This window comes from Neltuma alba, unplaced genomic scaffold, assembly GCF_004799145.2.
Source record: "Neltuma alba isolate B1F8T4 unplaced genomic scaffold, ASM479914v2 tig00000984_pilon, whole genome shotgun sequence".
NCBI classification, from domain to species: domain Eukaryota; kingdom Viridiplantae; phylum Streptophyta; class Magnoliopsida; order Fabales; family Fabaceae; genus Neltuma; species Neltuma alba.
Genome location: NW_021632283.1, coordinates 97,499 through 117,546, shown reverse-complemented (window position 1 = coordinate 117,546; position 20,048 = coordinate 97,499). Strand labels below are relative to the sequence as shown.

General features: G+C 36.7%; 2 protein-coding genes and 1 long non-coding RNA gene across 6 annotated transcripts; 2 read left to right on the top strand and 1 right to left on the bottom strand.

Annotated features, from left to right (window-relative positions):
• Positions 1-233: 233 nt before the first annotated feature.
• On the bottom strand, positions 234-14,139 carry LOC114749597 (ubiquitin receptor RAD23b). Of its 4 annotated transcripts, none has more exons than XM_028938141.1 (12): positions 13,944-14,138; positions 13,175-13,368; positions 5,578-5,616; positions 5,392-5,483; positions 5,255-5,299; positions 2,432-2,609; positions 2,224-2,358; positions 2,062-2,124; positions 1,492-1,539; positions 1,299-1,408; positions 1,001-1,079; positions 234-730 (listed from the first exon to the last, which is right to left on the bottom strand). In XM_028938141.1, the coding sequence occupies exons 2-12, from the start codon at positions 13,331-13,333 to the stop codon at positions 614-616; spliced, it is 1,065 nt and encodes a 354-aa protein (XP_028793974.1). In that variant the 5' UTR covers positions 13,334-13,368; positions 13,944-14,138; the 3' UTR covers positions 234-613. The 4 variants fall into 4 exon arrangements, with proteins under 4 accessions (XP_028793974.1, XP_028793953.1, XP_028793968.1 ...); XM_028938120.1 differs by having other exon boundaries at positions 13,175-13,336; XM_028938135.1 differs by lacking the exon at positions 1,492-1,539 and having other exon boundaries at positions 13,175-13,336; positions 13,944-14,139.
• A 1,380-nt stretch (positions 14,140-15,519) lies between these two features.
• On the top strand, positions 15,520-18,698 carry LOC114749631 (uncharacterized). The gene is made up of 2 exons (XR_003740571.1): positions 15,520-15,644; positions 18,381-18,698. It is a non-coding gene; the product is annotated as an uncharacterized LOC114749631 (long non-coding RNA).
• LOC114749627 (zinc finger BED domain-containing protein RICESLEEPER 1-like) lies at positions 17,454-18,238 on the top strand. The gene is made up of 2 exons (XM_028938153.1): positions 17,454-17,884; positions 17,915-18,238. The coding sequence occupies exons 1-2, from the start codon at positions 17,581-17,583 to the stop codon at positions 18,175-18,177; spliced, it is 567 nt and encodes a 188-aa protein (XP_028793986.1). The 5' UTR covers positions 17,454-17,580; the 3' UTR covers positions 18,178-18,238.
• Positions 18,699-20,048: the final 1,350 nt, after the last annotated feature.

The following is a 20,048-nucleotide window of genomic DNA, read 5'->3' as shown; positions in this document are numbered from 1 at the left end:
TTTTCCTTTAGAAAAGATCCGAGAGAGGTCCAAAACAACATCGATGCGGCTCGTAGCAGCTTCACTGTCGCTGAAGGTACGCAGATCGCATATTGATTTATTGTCGGTAGCTTCATTATGATCTTATTACGACCCAAACCACTGAACTTGGAAACACCTAGAACTGTTTCAACGACAAACTTCTACTTCCTGAATCGTGTATGACAGCATGAATGATGAAGAATTTGAAACTCTGGGCCACGTGAAATCAAGCATAGGATTACTCAGCAGCAATACAATCCAATAAATACCCCTTTCGACTAACGGAAACAACAAAGAGGGAAAAATACATGATCAAATTAAAAAAAGCTGTAGCACAAACTGCAATACACAAAGTTAATGCTAATGAGTTAATGCATAAAATCATAATTATCAACATCAGTTTTGACCTTGGTTATTTCTCAGGGAAGACACCTTGAGCCTTCTGTCATAGAAACTGGATTCTAAAACCACTTGCAATACTCAAACTGATTCAGTGAAAACAAGTGGATCATCCAAGTACAAACTCTTCCTGATTCAATTTGCCGAGGAAGACACATTTGGAAGAAGAAAACTGAAAATCAGTGTTAGTGATTCAATCCTCAAAATCTCCAGCATTCTCAAGTAAGTAGTTGGCTGCCAATTGCTCATCACGGTCACATGCCAAAAATGCCTCTATGACTGAGGCTCTATCAAATCCCATTGCTTCGAGCTAGAAACCGTAAGTAGGAAGCAATAGCAAACAGCAATAGCAAACATAGAAAATTAGAAGGGAAAGTCAGGGAAGTGAAAAGGACTAATGAGCACTTATTTAAGAAATACAGGATTTGAACCCCATTGGGGCAATCCCCACTTCACTCAATCGTGCAATGATGAACCTGATCCACTGTCTGATTTGGACAGTCCAGGTTTAAAGATTGAGTCAAATGAGAAATCCTTCAATTGAAGGGATCCAAAGTCAAGAAAATGAAGACTGGCATACCCTTCCAATTGCCTCCTGTTCCGCTGGAGTCACATTGATGGAATGAGGCATATCTTGCTCAGGCTGGTCAAATATGTCACTGATGCAAAAGACATTTTTTTTTTTTCCTCAAATCCAAAGTCCAACAGCTCAACGAGCTTACAAATTCAAGGGAAGAAAATGAACCCTTCGACATATGGAAAATAATCACTTTCATGCTACATATCATAGATGGCAAAGAGGTCAACAGACAAGAAATATAACTTACAGAAGCTTGGGATGGCACCAAGTCCGGGACCATATATGACAATATACTTACCCTTCAGAACCTTCCATGGGTTCATTCATTAACTGGAGAAATTCAGCATGATGCTCCTGAATAAGTCTTAATAGATGAGGATTCTGCTTTCCAAGCTCTTGAAGTACAGGCTGCAATGAAAAGTGTCTTGTTCTTTAGACATGGACGAGACTTACAGAACAAAAGACAGATAGGTAATCAAGAAAATAAATACCTGCAGAATTTGAGGATTAGAATGTACCATTGATCGCAATGCTTGAAACTGAAAGCACAGAAAGAAACAGATAGTGAAGAACTACCAAATCAAAATGTGCAAGATGTTGCACAGGCACTGCCATCCATACATGCAGAAAAGATGTCATTTGTATAATGAATATCTAGATGCCACCATATATTTTCCTTCGTTCTTGAATTTTTCCCCAATATGCAAGCGGGGTTGAATTAGATGAAAAATCAAGGAATGAAATTTATCGCTTTTCCTATGGATATCCCTGAACTTCATTGTCCCACTCGACATCATGTCAATGAACAAAAATGAGGTCAACTAATTGTCCTAATTTGACTCTCGCATAATCTCCACCGTATATATAGAAATTATACACGGATAATCTCAAAATTCAACCTAACTGTAATGTCTTAATGTCAAATTTACCATTGAACTGTGCAAAATCTTCTTGAATACCAGCTGGAAATATAAATTAAATATTTTCCTGCCTTAGATTTGCATGACAAAAAATGGTTCAAAAGATCAGAAGCACTACAATTAATATAACAGCAAACTAACCTGCGGGTTATTTCTAAGGAATTCCAGAGATCCAAGTCCAGCTCCAGCACCAGAAATTGTCTCCTACAAGAGTTTCAACTTCAGCACAAGATAGAGCACAACCAGCAGCAGCAGAGATGCAAATAACAAGAGAGTTGATCAATGCACAATCATGAGTTCTACCTGTGGAAACATGTTTAATGGTGAAGTATTAGGTGCCCCGGAAACACCTCCAGCAGTGGCCCCACCTGTTTCAGTTGTCTGACTGACTGGGTAATGAGGAACCGGCATGGCAACCTCTGCTGCTTCAGGGATTCCCTTAACATAGAACAACTGCATTACTTAAATTCATAAAATTTAACAGATTTAGACATGGGCAGCAGAGACATACAGAATACAAGTAATCCACAGCACGCTCTGGGTTATTATAAGCTGCCCGAAGAGCACGTATAACTGTCTCTCTGTCCCAGTTGCCACCTCCCATGTCCATGATTTGTTGAATAGTCCGCTCAAGATCACCACCAACAGCTAAATTTGAAGCAGCCTGGCCATAAGTATCCACAGGCACACTGCAAAATTAATCCGCTCATATGTTTTAATAAGCTAACACTAGAAAGGGGCAATGACCAAAGACTATGCCAGTTAGTTAAAGACAAAGGAAAGGAAAACAAAGATTACCATTCTAGAATCATCTGTAACCAAGTTTGAACAGGAAGCATTACAAGAAGATTTTCAAGATACAATAACCTGCATACTTTCCTAAAACCAAGATTTCATGTCGTATTAAATTTTAATCTATTTTGTACAGTTGTCATGAACCCCTATTTTTGCTCAATTCACCGGTATTTATACTTAATGCATAGTAGAGAAGCAGAGAACACCATAAATCGAAGTTAGTAAGCATCTCACTGAGATTATTGAACTGAAATCCTCAAATTATAGTAAATTGAGCAATCCATACAGAAGGAACAATTGATAAAAGTACTAGAATTCAAAACGTAATAATCCTCTTTTTTTTTTTTATACAACCAGAAAAGGATCCTCATATTATTTGATCAATTTCACAACGCATAATTAGTTTAGAAGAAATATGCCTATCACTAAATCACTAAACTAAAGAGATAATGACAAACCTCAACAGTAAACAGTAATTAAAAAAAAAAAAACAAGCCAAATGATATGCTTTCTCAAGTTCAAATATGTGACGATATTTACTCTAGAATGTACAAATAACAATTTGGTGGAATTCAATAAAAAGCTGCTCTACAAAGTGCAAGTCTTACAAAGCATATCCTAGACAAAAGAAAAGGTATCCCCCACTGTGCATTCAAGAAGCATAGAAACTCTCACAAGTCACCCATCACCTTTTCCATACCTCTCTACAACCATCTCTCACATTATATAGTCTTCTCTACTATCATTGTCAATCCATAACCCATAATACCAAAAGCACCCCTATCCTACATATTCTGCACTCCTATTCCACCTTTGGGCTGAGGGCCCATTTCCGACATTACCCCCACTGTGAGATTGGACTTGTCCTCAGGGTCAAGAGAAAGATGTTGTAGCCGATTCAGGTGATGGTTCTAAAGATGTTTTAGATAGTTCTCCTCGTTCAAGATGTCTCTCACCCCCTATTGGTGATTCTTATAAAAGAAACAAGACCTGCAGCTACTTCTTTTTGCATCGACAGCCTTGTTTGCACTTCGTCGCGCTTGAAGCAAAGCCCCAATTCATAGAAACATTTGATTTATGCACCGATGAACCTCTTTGGGTCTACTTTGCCAGAATAAGTGATTGCAATTGTGACCTTCTTTGCGTCGTTTGCTGTCATCGAGTCTAGTGGCTTAGTCGAGAATGAAGAAGATGCAAGTATGAAAGTGGCTTTGGCCGAGTCTTACTGAGAGCGAAGTCAGATAGGGTAAATCTAATTACCCATTTCATTGTCTTTAACCCAAACCTGTTCATGCCCAACTCCTCATAGATCAACAATGCTGCTCAATACCCAATTTCAATCCTCTATCTTAACACCATATCCAACTCATCTAATAGCATATGAAGATGGAGCAAACAAAGCTCTGCCTTGACTTCCAGCTTCAGGCCATTCAAAAATGCCTCAATCAAGAACACCTCGTTGGAGTTTCTCAAGGTAACAGAGGGTAGTTCAAATCGTTCAATATACTCAGCACACTCTAATGTTGCCATTAGCTATGAGCATCTCATAGGCATTCCCACATTGAGAAGGATGGAAATGGTGAATTAAATCACGTTTCAGCTCTTTCTATTCTGACATTAGAGAGCGTACCTCTTTCCATCGGAACTAGTTGAGCACACGTCCTTCAAAGCAAAGAACAACCATATCAAGTTTGGCTGATTCAGCTACCTCGCTAAACTTGAAATAATGTCCAATTTGAAGATCCAACCAAGTGGTTCAGTGCCTGAAAATAGGGGTAGATCAAGCTTACGGTAGTTTGGGACATCAGTGTCCCCACCACTACTACCATTCCCAATTTCAATGACCTCAGGTCCTAAGTATGGTACTTTCAAAGTTGCCAAGTCTTCTAATTATTTCTCCTTCCTAGCAGAGCATGTGGTAGCTTGGAGTTCTATAACTAATTCTGCCATTAAAAAGTTCAAAGTACAACATCTCATGATAGTTGCCATGTCTCCACCCAAGAGTTCACCATTTTGCTTAGTTTGCAGTGAGCGAGCTTCAAGTTCAACAAGTCTATTCTCCATTCTTCTGCTGACCATTCCCAAGAAAGAAATGCTTTGATACCTTTGACTTGATGGATATAACTTTAGAAAATAGGTATTATTTGATGAAAAGTTTCTCCATAGAGGATAAGTCCTATGGAGCATATCACAGACAAGAAATGCTATCCCTCACTGCATTCGAGGAACCAAAACTCTCCCAATTCACTCACCATCTCTTCCATACCTCTCTACAGCCACCTCTCCATATAGCATTCTCTATTGTAAATTTCAATCCATAATACCAAAAATTCCCTTATCCCACATGTTTTGCACCCCTACTCTACCTTTGTGCTTAAATCCCATTTCCAACACAATTAAAAGGTAGTTTCTTGTTAGCATTCCTTTATTAGTAATTAGTAACCAATTAATGATAGAATGTATTAACATTATGTAAGGCAAGCTTGGTAGAGTTAACTCAATAGATTAGCAAAAGTAGAGACAATTTCATGAACCATACTTTGTAGCTATGACGTTTGCCCCTGATGAATTGTTTATTGTAGCCCTACAAAGCCAAAGTTATTTTTGAAAAGAATAACTTAAAAAGCAAATGAGGCATAAATAAGACATAAATCATCTAGAGGATGAAAAACTCACTGAGTACTTTGTACTGCAAGTTCGGGTTCGGGTTCAGGTATAGGAGGAGTGGAATTTTGGGTTGACGTAGTTGAACATTGATTGTTAATAGGCTAACACAAGCAAGAATAATCACTATCTCAAATAGCGAAGACGAGATAGAGAAATCAAATGCCTAAATACAATGAAAATGAGTGACAATCCTACCTGAGTGGATGAAGCCCCGGATGAACTTGAAGTTTTACTCTGCTTAAAAAATTGGTAAATCATGTAAAAATATGTTCACAAATGAACAAACCAAAACACAAACAAAGTTAGAGTAAACAATTAAGAGGGCAATTATTGAAAAAGAAGTGAATTTATCAAATTTGAACAAATGGAAGAGTAGAAATGACATAGCCATATTACTTCTTCAAAGTTCTAAGAGGGAGGGAAAGGGAGAAGGAGAAAGAATATAGGCAAAAGGTTTACATTTAATGATTATTATTTCCCCTGTGATAAAATGGAAAGAAATAGAAAATTTCACAATTTAGGACTAGGGCAACAAATTCATGGTAAATAACAACATCAATAACAACAACCAATGGATTCCCTTAAAAGTGCCAAAAGGTCGTTGAAAGTTCATTATGATTATCCTTAGTTTATATGACACAAATACTTGCAACAAAGAATCCACAAAAATACTACGAGTTCAAATACAATGATCATGTCGATAACATAAAAAAGTCCATCTGCTAGTAAGGAAGTAACACAATCACCAATTACAGTAATGTCCAAGTTGATTTTAACATAATAGAAGCATAAATAGAAGCATAAACTGCCATGGCATACTTGATTGGAAATAGAGGCTTGCCTATTATTTCAATTGCTTTCCTCTTATCTTGTTTATATATCAATTAGATTTAGTGCCCATTTGAAAAATGGTGGAAGCCAAAATAGTCACATTTAGGAGCCAAAAGTAATTATTGTTGGAAGACAAAGCCCAAGCCCAATAAGCTGTGTTTTATTTATTTATTAAGTCCATTCTTTGTATTCAGTTTATCAGTCTCATTAGATTTATCACATAGATTAGGATAGATCTCTTTGATTTAGTCATTTATCCTAGATTTAGGTATCTTAGCAAGTTATATAATGTACTTACTGCTTCAGTAATAATACACCGATTAAAACAATTGCTCTCCTCTCTCCTGGTATCAGAGCTGGCGACCGAGAGAGAGAGTGAAAGTCGCGGCTTTAACCACGACTAGGACCAATCGGAGAGAGTGAAAGTCGCGTCCTTATTCGCGACTAGGACCAGGCAATCTGGTCGCAGGAAGACCGACGATAGAAGCATTTGAAGTTGGCGACTAAAGACCGAGGGAGCACGACTGGGTTGAGCAACTGAAGACCCAGTACCCAGTGATCGCATCTGAAGACCGAGTGAGCACGTCTGGGTTGAGCAACTGAAGACCCAGTGATTGCATCTGAATTGGCGAACGCCAACAGCCGAGAAATCTGATCACATTTGAGTGAGCGACTGAGACCGAGTTGAACAAAGGCACGATCATATCCGTGCTACCTGGTGAACCCGACGTGAACCCGATTGAGACCGAGTTGCACAAAGGCACGATCATATTCGTGCTACCTGGTGAACCCGACGTAAACGAGATGGAATCTGGAGGATTTCCACCTCTGTTTGGCACAATGAGGCGTCCTTCATCAGCGTTTACAGTAGGTACAGCACCATCATCTTCTTCTTCTGCATTGGGTTCTTCTGCATCGGGCACGGGTTCTTCTCCTTCAATGGGAATAGAATCTGGATTGACCACCGAGACGCCTCAGATGTTGGTCGCTCACAAGTTGAATGGAAGTAATTATTTACAGTGGTCTCAAAGTGTCCTGATGTACTTACGAGGCAGAAGAAAAGAAAAATACATAACTGGGGAGGCCCCACAACCAAGTCTTGATGACTCAAAATATGATACTTGGTTTGCTGAAAATAATCTGGTGATGACCTGGTTATATAACTCCATGACAGTAGATATTAGTGAAGGCTGTCTGCTTGCTAAGACGGCAAAGGAGATATGGGATGCTGCCAAAAGAACATACTCAGCTATGGAGAATACTACTGCTCTGTTTCAAATCAAAAAGGCACAGAGAGAGATGAAACAAGGAAGCATCACAGTGACACAATATTATACTGCTCTCACACGCTTGTGGCAGCAGTTGGACATGTTTGATGTCCATGAATGGAAGTGCAGCAGTGATGCCCAACTATATAGGGAACTGGTTGAAAAAGAACGAACCTATGAGTTCTTAATAGAATGGTTTCAGAAGTGAACGGATTACGAAGTAATATGTGGAGGAGTTGCTTACTTGGGTCTCATTGACATGTTTGATGACGTAAGGGGAAGAATTATGGGAATGAAGCCACTGCCATCGCTGTTCGAAGCTTTCAATATGGTCAGATGTGAAGAAAGCAGAAAACGACTCACCCTGAGTGTATCTGCACCCTCTGAGAGTTCAGCGTTAGCAGTACATGGTAACAATGGATCAGATCAGAGAGGAAAGAAGAACTCCAAAGGATGGTGTGACCATTGCAACAAAAATGGTCATACTAGGGATATATGCTGGAAATTACACGGCAAACCAGCAAATCTGAAACAAAAACGAAGACCGGAGAATAGGGGGTATGCTGTGGTGACCAACGAGAATGAGGAGAATGGAGAAACTCTTAGCCGAGAAGAACTACAAGTACTCAGACGAATTCTTGAGAAGCATAATAACTCTACCTCTACCCCTAAAGCAAATCTGGTGAAGTCAGGTAATTCTATTATAGCCCTAAATGCATTGGCAACCAGTGATAATACTTAGATTGTTGACTCGAGAGCTACAGATCATATGACGGGTAATAAAGCTTTGTTCAGAATTATAAAGTATTGTCGTGATGAGAACCTTAAAGTGAAAGTTGCTAATGGAATCTTCTCCAAAGTTTGTGGTGTTGGAACTGTCAAGATTTCTGATAACTAGAATTACAAAATGTTTTATTTGTCCCAGCACTTGCATGTAATTTGCTATCAGTGAGTAAAATAACTAAAAATCATCACTGTCAAGTGTTTTTTGATGATACCGGGTGTGTTTTTCAGGATTTGACAACAAGGAGGAGGATTGGCATTGCTAAAGAATAGGATGGACTCTATTATCTTGAAGGCTCAAGGATCACCAATAAACATGTGGGCAAGGCTTTGTTTAGTTCAAATTCTTCAAAAAAGGATGTATTATTATGGCACTCTAGGATAGGCCATCCCAGTGTTGACTATATGAAACACTTATTTCCAGATTTATTAAATAAAAGTTCAATTCCTTTTCTTTGTGAAACTTGCCAGTTTGCAAAACAAACTAGAACTTCCTATCCCAAACAACCTTACAAACCAATTGCACCCTTTACCTTAATACATAGTGATATTTGGGGACCTGCTAGAGTTAAATCAACCTCTAACGCTAGGTGGTTTGTTACCTTTATTGATGATCATACTCGAGTAACTTGGGTATACTTGATGAAAGAAAGATCGGAAATTTTTAACATTTTTAGAAGTTTCCACACATTTGTGAAAACTCAATTCCAAGGGACAATCAAGATATTAAGAAGTGACAATGCAAGAGAGTACCTCAGCACAACCTTAAAGGAATTTCTTGACCAGCAAGGAATCCACCACCAAACCTCGTGTACATACACCCCGCAACAAAATGGGGTAGCTAAACAGAAAAACCGACATCTCCTAGAAGTCACCCGAGCCATTATGATTGCCAGGAATGTTCCAAACCTATTTTGGGGAGAAGCTATTCTCACATCAGCCTACCTAATCAATAGAATGCCCACAAAAATACTCAACTATCAAACCCCCATTCAAAAACTTCTTGAAACCTACCCAGATTCACCCCTAGTCTCAGACATTCCCTTGAAAGTATTTGGATGTGTAGTATATATACATCAAGATGATAGCAACAAACTTGAACCAAGAGCTTTAAAATGTATCTTTCTTGGGTATTCTCCTACCCAGAAAGGTTATAAATGTTATTGTCCCACAACCAGAAGAGTTTATGTTACTAGGGATGCCGTATTCTCCGAAGAAGATGCATACTATCCCAAGTTACCCATTCAGGGGGAGAATTATGACACTGAAGAATGGCTAACTTTGAATGTCCCTGCTCAAACAATCCTAGACATCCCTGAACCAAACCCACAAGCTTTTGAAAATCTAGCTTCCTCTATTCAACTTGAACCTGAAGATCCAAACCCACAAGCTTCTGAAAACCTAGCTTCCTCTATTCAACCCGAACCTGAAGATCCAAACCCACAAGCTTCCTCTACTCAACAAAATCACAGCCATCTGGAAAATAGTGTTGAGGTGAATACAGGGATGGACCAAGAAGGTAGTACTGAAACTGATGATGAAGAAGAACAACTCGCAGAAGAGCAGCAAAATAATAGAGTCTCTCACATTCCGAGGCATAACCAAATCTCCAATTCAATGTTAGATCCTGAAAAACTTGGGTGGCCAATTGCTCTCAGAAAAGCGGTAAGATCCTGTACTCAGCATCCCATCAGTCGATTTGTTTCCTATGATAAATTATCTTCTAGAATGCAGACATTTGTAGCAAACTTATCCAGTGAGAGAGTACCTAAGACGTTTCAAGAGGCTATTGGTAACTCTAATTGGAAACATGCTATCAATGAAGAATTGGAAGCATTGAAACAGAATGAAACATGGGAAATTACCGATTTACCCACAGGAAAGAAGACCGTGGGGTGTCGGTGGGTTTTCACAATCAAGTACAATCCAGATGGAAGTATAAACAAATATAAAGCAAGACTTGTAGCTCGAGGATATACACAAACATATGGGGTTGACTATCAAGAAACCTTTGCCCCGATAGCTAAGCTCAACACCATTAAGGTTCTTTTATCAATAGCAGCCAATCTAGACTGGCCACTTTATCAGCTAGACGTGAAAAATGCTTTTCTGAATGGGGATCTTAAGGAAGAAGTATATATGGAGATACCTGCTGGCTTGAAGAATTCAACAAATTGCTCAAAGGTTTGTAAACTCCAGAAATCATTATATGGGTTGAAACGATCCCCTAGAGCTTGGTTCGGAAGATTCTCGATGACCATAAAAAGAATGGGATACTCACAAGGGCACTCAGATCACACACTCTTCATAAAGCATGTTAGTGATCAAATAACCATCCTGATAGTGTATGTAGACGATATTGTGATTACAGGAAATGATGAAGGTGCCGTAAGAAGGTTAAAGAGATCATTGGCAGCTGAGTTCGAGATGAAAGATCTGGGACAGATGAGGTATTTCCTTGGGATGGAAATTAGTAGAATCAAACAAGGAATAAATGTCTCTCAGAGAAAATATACATTGGATTTGTTGCAAGAAACTGGTATGCTTGGAGCCAAACCGGCAGAAACCCCCATGGAAACTGACTGCAATTTAGAATACAAGGATGGGATACCGGTTAACACCGGAAGATACCAACGATTGGTAGGAAAACTCATCTATCTGGCTCATACAAGACCAGATATAAGCTACGCCGTGGGAGTCGTAAGTCAGTTTATGAATCAACCACAAGAACAACATATGGAAGCGGTATATAGATTTCTGAAATATTTGAAGATGAATCCAGGAAAGGGGTTATTCTTCAGGAAAGGAGAAGCTAAGGAATAGAGATTTACACAGATGCAGATCATGGGTGGTCCTTGCTAGATAGGAGGTCCACTACTAGATACATCACTTACTTATGGGGAAATCTGGTTACTTGGAGAAGTAAGAAGCAACCAGTGGTTTCCAGAAGCAGTGCCGAAGCAGAACTAAGGGCACTAGCCCTTGGGGTCTGCGAAGGAATCTGGATAATTAGAGTTCTAAAAGAACTTAGACTAATGCATACTGGGCCAATAAAACTTTGGTGTGATAGTAAATCAGCCATGGAAATGGCCCTAAATCCTGTGCATCATGACAGGACAAAGCATGTTGAAATTGACAGACACTTCATAAGAGAAAAGATTGAAGGTGGTATCATTGACTTAACTTACATCCGAACCAAAAATCAAGTGGCAGATTTGTTTACTAAACCATTGCCCAGAGACTCATTTGAAGGACTAAGGAGCAAGCTGGGAATGATTGACATCTATTCACCAACTTGAGGGGGAGTGTTGGAAGACAAAGCCCAAGCCCAATAAGCTGTGTTTTATTTATTTATTAAGTCCATTCTTTGTATTCAGTTTATCAGTCTGATTAGATTTATCAGATAGATTAGGATAGATCTCTTTGATTTAGTCATTTATCCTAGATTTAGGTATCTTAGCAAGTTATATAATGTACTTTACTGCTTCAGTAATAATACACCGATTAAAACAATTGCTCTCCTCTCTCAATTATAAAACCCAAAAATTACCATTTGGATCATTTCAGTAATATCATAGTCGATTAGGATTTTCTCTTCATCGCAAATTTAGCAAAGGTGATAAGGAAATGCTTTTGCATTTCACAAATCGCAATGGACCCCTTGCACAAGAACAATTTCTCTATTTTACCCCTCTCTTGTCCCATTCCCTTTCAATGATATTTTCAACACCTTGTTTTTGTTATTTCTCAACCAAATCACAAAATTCTCAGTCTCGATTTGATTAGTTCCATTATTACTTTTGCTAATAACTTTAAATTATATTATTTATTTTAGTATATCTTTTATTTGGAATATGTTGTATTTTATTCAATATACGCACTTTACTTGAAAACAACAATTTTTCTTCATACTAAAATCTTTTTAAAAAAAATCATTTTAATATTATGTCATTCATTAAATTATAATCCGCAATTATTTAAATTAAATACAAATTATGAAAATTTAAAGAACTTCATAAAAGTCATAACCATAACCTTTTTATTAAGTATACATCCAAAAGTGATTCTAATAAATGATATCCAAACAGATTCAATCCTTCAAAATCATTTTCTCAGAAAAAAGATACCAAACAAAAATTACAATTATTAATAATCACTTGAAATCAAAATAACTTAGAAAAATTTCAGTTATTCAAAATCTCATTTGCCCAACTCTAATCCGAACAGGCCCTAAGAAACTTAATGTGACTTAGATTTGGCATTACCATGTTCTACAGAATTGACAGCTGGGTAGGCTGGCTTTACAGTAGTTTTTAGCATCAGAAAAACATTACAATAACAACACCACCACTTATGCCACACGATGCAACGGTATGTTTAGTGGAATGACTTCATAACCACATTAGTTGATGTAACGTAAGCCATTAGAACTCTCCCTTAAGACTGACCCCATTAGGCAGGAGTGCCTCAAGACTAAAGCACCATCTTATATCTCAACTTTTGCACCATTTGGCTGTATCTAATTGCCACCACTAGCTAATAAGAGAAGTCTATAATAATTGAGAAACTAATCAATGGGTTGGCAATATTTGGTCAAAATTTTACATTCCTCTCACTTTGGGCCCAAACAGAATGCTTTGCTATGATTCTGATTCAGCCCTTAAACATTGTCAAGTAATATTTCTAGGACGAAACAAAACAGTAAGCTTGTTAGTTGGTCATGGATCACAAAATGATATTTTAAATTGAATGAAATGAAAAATCAAAACATAAAAGCTCTAAAAAAAGACATCAGTAATCAATCCATCAAACAATGTTAAGCACCATCTTGATGGTTGAATTCTACACAAAACAGCATAAGGTTGAAACTTAATATTTTGCTGAAAACTTATATTAGTAAAGAAAGATACCTTGCTAAGCATGACAACAAGAAATCCATTTTCAGCGACCTGGTTCTCCGCTAGTGTAGTTTCATCTTTCAAAACCTTGCCATTAAAAATAAGCAACTGCTGTCCACATGGGTAATTATCTTTTCCTTGTACATCTTCTATATTCTTCTTCACAGCCATGACCTTCAAGGGGAAAAGGTGAAATTTCAGCTAATCTACAACACAGAAATTATTATTCTACCATCAACCATCAACCATCAACCCAAACAACCCTATAAAGTGTCTCGGTTATGTTTAAAACAGACCAAATACAGTCTGGCAATGATGAATGCATTAAACTAAATTGATTGGTACTCTCAGCTTCACCATTCACCGAGTAAAAAGACGGATTTCTGCGTAAATTAGGAAACTAGCGAAAAGACAAGTCAACACAATACCAAGCAACTTCCCATCTCAAATATCCATCTAAAGAATACAAAATACGACATTGATAGATACAATGCAAATAATAACCGAGCTAAAGAACAGGGGATTCACAGTTGCATCGGCTGAAAACTTGAGATATAATATTTAATCCACAATTAGCTAAACAAAAAAATAATGATTTTGAGCTACTCAAACTCAACAATTTCAATTCCTAAATTCGGAAACAAATTAACAAATCATACAGAACGCAGAATACGCTGTGGAATTGTATTTCTAGCCGGAAAAACGGGGAAATGAAAGATATTGGAAGCTAAAACCCAGAGACAAAACGTGTAATAGCCGAATGGGAAGTGAAATTACTAACAGTGTCTGAAGGTTGAACCCTGATGTCGAAATGACTTCCTTTCAAAGTCTTGACGGTGAGCTTCATGACGCTGGGGGTCATGGAATGACGTCGGCAACAGCGGCTGTCTGAATTGAAATCCGGGGCAAGAGAGGAAAACCCTAGACACAGACACCGCTCCGTCTGTTGCAGAGAATCAAAAACATGAGCTCAATGCTTTTCTATTTTCGTAAACTTAACCATATATAGCGCCGTGACATCATTGGTGCAAGGGACTTCAAACCCCCGAGAAAATTATCTTCATGCCAATTTCCCCTTTTTAATTTTAAATAATCTTGTTAATTTTTCGTTGAGCTGTCCCTTCCGTTGTCTTTTTTATATGGGAGAATTACACTGAGATAAAAAAAAAAGAATAATTAAAAAAATTTAAGAAATTATTATTTTTTACTTTAAAACTTATAATTACAAGCTGTTTAAGTTGTTATTAAAACTTTTTAATAACTATTTTTCTTTCAAAAAATCTCATTATAATTCTCTCTTTTTATATTTTCATTTCATCCCCACTTCATAATTTCATTCAACTTTATATTTCATATTATAATTTAAAAACTTTTAATGAAATCTTTATCATTTATAACTGAAATTAAGGAAAAAAAGTTTTTTAAACTATCTTTTTAGTCTAGTCATTGAAAAAATAGCTCAAAAAATATGATTAGTGGCATTTTTACAAATATCGATAGATTTTTTTATATCAATTTTATATACAACCAATTTGAAATATACTTTTTAAGTTGAGAGTTTGTAAAACCAATTAAAAAGTATTAGAAATATTATTTTAAAAAAATCAATACTTGTTAGACTGATTATCTATATTGCTAGTCTAGACAATAATAAAAATAATTCTAAAAAAATAATCTATAATAATTTTTTGGACCGTATGTGTAACATCCCAAATTATAGGCTTAGAAGTACCAGAATTACCCTAAAATGGGCAAGATGTTATTAGGGCTACACAAGCTACTTGGAACCCGCTCGCCTGTCGGCAACACATAAAAATTAGGCCCGTTTGAGCCAGCTCAAAAGAGAAAAGAAAATAAACGGGTGGACTCAAACAAGCGAGTTCACAACTTAAATGGGCGGGCTATGGGCACAAGCATGGGTTGCCAGTATCTGCCCATTTAGGTTTTTTTTTAAATTAAAAAAAAGAGAGATCAAATCATCAAATACAAGCCTAGTTCAGTTAGTCAAGGCTATCCAGTGTCCAATCTGTCTCTTTCGCCTCTCAGTCTCCAAGTTTGATCTACTGTCCACTGTCCTCCATAGTCCAATGTCATAGTCACCTAAAGTCCTAAACAAACACCCACCCCATGTCCCCAGTCGGCCAGTCCCCACGCAGTTGTAGAGTTGCTTAATGCTCAGTGCTCACTGCCTCACTCACGCCTGATGCCTCACCACTCACCAGCTCACCATCACTATACTTAAGCACTACTACCCACAGTCACCACACAGTCTCACACTCTCTTATAGAGTTGCCCCTCTCTCAGACCTCATTCCAGCTCTGGTCACGTAGAGGTGCAGCACCACAGCCCCTCTTGGCCTCTCCCTCTCTCCTTGCCACCATGAAGTCCCTATCCCTCTCCCAGCTCGATCTCTCAGCCTCTCACAGCTCATGCAAGGTCGCCTCTCCCAACCTCCCAACTCAATCTCTTAGTCTCTCATGCGGTAAGTTTCAGCTTTCAAATCTTCCACTTCAATATTTCATTTTATTCTTATCAGTTCGCTCCTCCTTGGTCGACAATTGACATAGACATTTATATACTTGTATTTGCTGAATTGCTAACATTTATTGTCTGATTGCTGGGTTGCTGCCGATGAACATTGAACATTGCTCTGCTTTCTTGTTTAGATTTGCTTCTACTGCGGAATTATTTATCAAGTTTGATTGCAATAAAATTACATTTCCTATCTTTTTTTTTGGTTATTTTCTCTTGTGTTTCGATATTCTTCATTACTTTTGTTGCTCTTGCTAAACTATTTTCATGCTGCATGTTTTTCTTTTTCAATTATGTTTTAGTGAAAATTGGTTTTGTTTTAGGAAAATTGGGAGAGTATGATTATTTTTGTTTCTCCTATTATTATTTTTGTTAAATTTGATCTGGATTGAGAAGGAAATTGAGGATTGGCACAAAGTCAGCAAGAAAATGTCAAAAGTAAGACTGTTGTAGAGGAAAATGTGGAAGTTCCAACCAAATATCCAAGTACTATTGTTCAACATGGCAAAAATAATAATGAGAGACAAGATGCTAAAGAAGTAGCACCACCAATGAAGAGAAAAAGGCATTAACATCTGAACTAGAGAAGTGTAATTATTGTGGCATAGATTATGCAAGTCATCCAACTAAAAATGGGACACAACAGCTATGGCAACATTTTGAAAAGTGTCCTAAGAACCCAAACAAAGCGACCAAGTCACAAACTATGTTTGCTACTATTTCTTCTCAATCATCTCAATCTTATTACTTGTTCAATCAAGAACAATGTAGAAAGGCTCTTGCAAGGTTCATTATAAAGGATGACTTGCCTTTTGAGTTGTGGAAGGGCATGGTTTATAAGAACTTTTGCAAGAGTTTGAACCTAGGTTTCAGATGCCATCACGATGGACAATTGCTAGGGATTGTTACTAATTGTATTTGGAGGAAGCAAAATGTTTGAAAAAATAATTTCAAGTGATCTAAATGCTGTGTCCCTTACCACTGATTGTTAGAATTTAATATAAAACTCCAACTATGTGTGTTTGACTACACATTGGATTGGTGAGGATTAGACTTTGCAAAAAACAGATTTTGAATTTCTGCGTCATTGAAAATCACAAAGGGATACAATGGTAAGCAAATTGAGGATTGCTTATTCAATTAGGGCATTGAAAGAGTCTTCACAATTACAATTGACAATGCTTTTTCTAATGACACTGCAATTGCATATCTGAAGAAATGGTTGAAGAGTTGGAATGGTTTAATGTGTGATGGAGATTTTCTACAAATGCAGTGTGTAGCTCATATTTTAAATCTGACTATTGGTGAAGGTTTGAAGGAAACAAATAAGTCTATTAAACTCATTCGACATGCAATTAAACTTGTTAGATCTTCTCTAGGTAGGTTACAGAAGTTCAAAGAGCTTGTTGAAAAAGAAAAAACTGATTCGAAGGGTTTGTTAACCTTGGATTGCCCCACAAGGTATTTTTCACATTATACTTGTATTATTTTCACTTCATGTCAATTTCATTTGATAATTCCTAATTGTTTGTTTCCTATTACGGGAAGAAGAAGATCAAGATTACAAGGATTATTTTAAGAAAAAAGTTAAACTAGATTCAAGCTAACATGGTGATTCCCTAAATTATGATGATGACGGTGATAATGTTAATGTTATTGACACAACATCGATAAGGAGTACAGTTAAACCACCTAGTTCATATGGTTGTTGTGTTGCCAATAAGTTTCTTGTGTTTTGGAGGTTGTTCTATGCTAAGACCCTCAAATTTTTTGGATCAAATTTTATGACAACAAGCACATGCTTTCAGCATAAAGTTGCAATTCAGACTCATCTTCATTGAAATGCGGCTAGTGACTACTATCTCTTGAGTGACATAGCAAGAAGAATGCAAACAAAAAATGATAATTATTGGGAAAAAGTAGAAAAAATGAATCCACTATTGATCATAGCAATGATCCTTGATCCTAGATTCAAGATGACATATGTTAAGATTGCTTTTGAAGGCATTTTTCTTGAACCTACAAAGCATGAAGCCATGTTGAAAAAGACTATGGATGTCTTGTATCGATTATATGATCACTATTCTAGTGTTGTTGAGGTTGATCATGGTGAAGCATCTAAATCTCAATCAACAGTGGAGCAACAAGAACTACATGATAGTGTTGGAGTTGGAGATGACATTGACATGCTATTTCATGATGATATTGATTCTACATTTCAAAAGTTCCTGGCCACTGCAGACATTGTTGTTAATGCAAAGAAAATTTCTAAGATGTATGAATATCTTCAGGCAGATTTAGGTGGTTTCCGTGATCCAAAATTTGATGTTTTGGCATGGTGGAAAGTAAATGCTTCCAAGTATAGAGTTCTTAGTGTAATAGCATGTGACTTGTTAGATATGCCTGTCTCTACAGTATCTTCTGAATCAATTTTTAGTACTAGGGGTCGAGTACTAGATAATTTAGGAGTTCTTTATTTGTAAAGATAGTTGAGGCACTCGTATGTGTCCAAAATTGGCTATCCAATAATACCCCAAAACTCAATGACCTGGAACTCAATAATTTTACTAAGAGTACAAATATTGTTACTGGTATTCAAATTTCAATCATATTTTCAATTTATATTATTTTCTCTTCTTATTAAATATTAATGAATTGATGAATTTCTTTTATTTGTTTTGTAAAGAAAGAGTTACTAGCTCCAAATGCAGCTACCTCCTCAAGTAACTCTGAAGCAAAAGAAGAAGATCATGATGATAAGATGAGTGATGATGATGATGAATGATGATTAACCCTTTAGATTTCTATACTTATGGTTACTTTGCTTAAAGTTTGAACATTCAAAATTTTGCATGATGGATTGTGATTATATGGACTATAGAGTATGGACTTTGATTAATTATGAGCTATAGAATATGGACTTTGATTAATTATGGCTAGGTTATCCTGTATGATGGTTTTAATGTCTTTAAATTTAAGAATCCAGATTGTTTTTATCTGTAAACAGGTTGCCCTTAACCCACATAAATCCACCTATTTAACCCAGCCTATTTAACAATGGGCTTAAACGAGCTACATATGGGTAAGGGCTAGCCTGAACCCGTGTAACCTTAAACAGGAGGGCTATAGGTTATGGGTCGGGCTGCCTAACCCGCCCGTTGCTCAGCCCTAGTTATTAAAAGCCTTTTGGCAAAAGCTTTAAAAATTGTCACATCCAAATTTTTAGGCTTAGAAGCCCAAAAAGTAGTTTAAAGAAGATAGGCTACCAAGCCCTTTTAAGCAGAAGGCCCAAAAGATGCAAAAAGAAGCTAGAACGGGAATAGGGATTAAACTATAAAGTGAGAAAGTTTCTAGGGACAAAGTGTAAATAAAGTCAAGGGCTCCAGAGAAGTCTTAAGGGCTTAGAAAGGAAAAATGGGTTTAGTATAGGCCTAAGGTTAGGGTACAAGCCTCAAAATGATGATTCATGATGTTGAGCCCGAGCAAGAGCAAAACCGTAATTTCAGAAAATTATAGACCAATGGGGGTAATTATGAAAAGTATACAGAAAATTTTCAAAAAATTCTAGAAAATGAGATATGATGTATAGAGGCCTTTTGATAAAGATAAATGATGAAAATACCCCTGCAGTAGCTTTAATGGAATTTTTAGTAATTATGGAGGATTGACTAATCAAGAAAAATTGGTCAAAAATTAATTATTAGAAATATTTCAGAGCATTAGAAAATTGAGAAAAAAATAAGGATAATGTGCCTTGAGAATTATATGACATTGTACAAGTAGGTTTATACCCAAAATACCCCTAGAAAAATTATAAAGGAATTTAAGGGCCATTTAAGCTATTTTGGGATTTTTATTTGGAAAATTCCAAATGAATATTTTTGAGGATAATTAAATCCCAAAAAAATTTACAAGGTATTCCTAGGATTTATAAGAGATTATGAAGTAGAAAGAAGCCTCTTAAATATTCAGAAATTCCAGAAATATCTCCCTGTGTAAAGAAATTACTATGGTAATTAAAATAGTTTTCTTCTTTACCATTGATAGAAAATTGTGATGGTAACAAAGAAGAGCATTTTGGGAAGAGAAAAATTATAAGAATGTATTATAGATCTGACAAAAAATAATTACAGTACCCAGGATATTGTAATTGTGAAATATGAATTATTTTCAGTGTAAAGTATACTGTTAAAGCATAAAGTGTCTTCTTGACTTTTACTTGGCCCACATTGTACCACTTGTCAAGCTATGAATGGAGAGAATTATGATGCCACTTGTCAAATCAAGGATGGATAGGATTTTAACTTTAGAAAATCAATTTAGTTTGGATTTATTTTAAGGATGAAAATTAAGT

Coding starts and splice junctions, on each gene's coding strand:
- LOC114749597 (XM_028938120.1), bottom strand. CDS start 14,024: ATGACCCCCAGCGTCATGAAGCTCACCGTCAAGACTTTGAAAGGAAGT. Junction 5,300..5,391: donor CTTGCAGTACAAAGTACTCA/GTGAGTTTTTCA, acceptor TTGGCTTTGTAG/GGCTACAATAAACAATTCAT. Junction 1,540..2,061: donor TCCTTAGAAATAACCCGCAG/GTTAGTTTGCTG, acceptor CTGTGCTTTCAG/TTTCAAGCATTGCGATCAAT.
- LOC114749627 (XM_028938153.1), top strand. CDS start 17,581: ATGCAAACAAAAAATGATAATTATTGGGAAAAAGTAGAAAAAATGAAT. Junction 17,885..17,914: donor TGGAGATGACATTGACATGC/TATTTCATGATG, acceptor ATTCTACATTTC/AAAAGTTCCTGGCCACTGCA.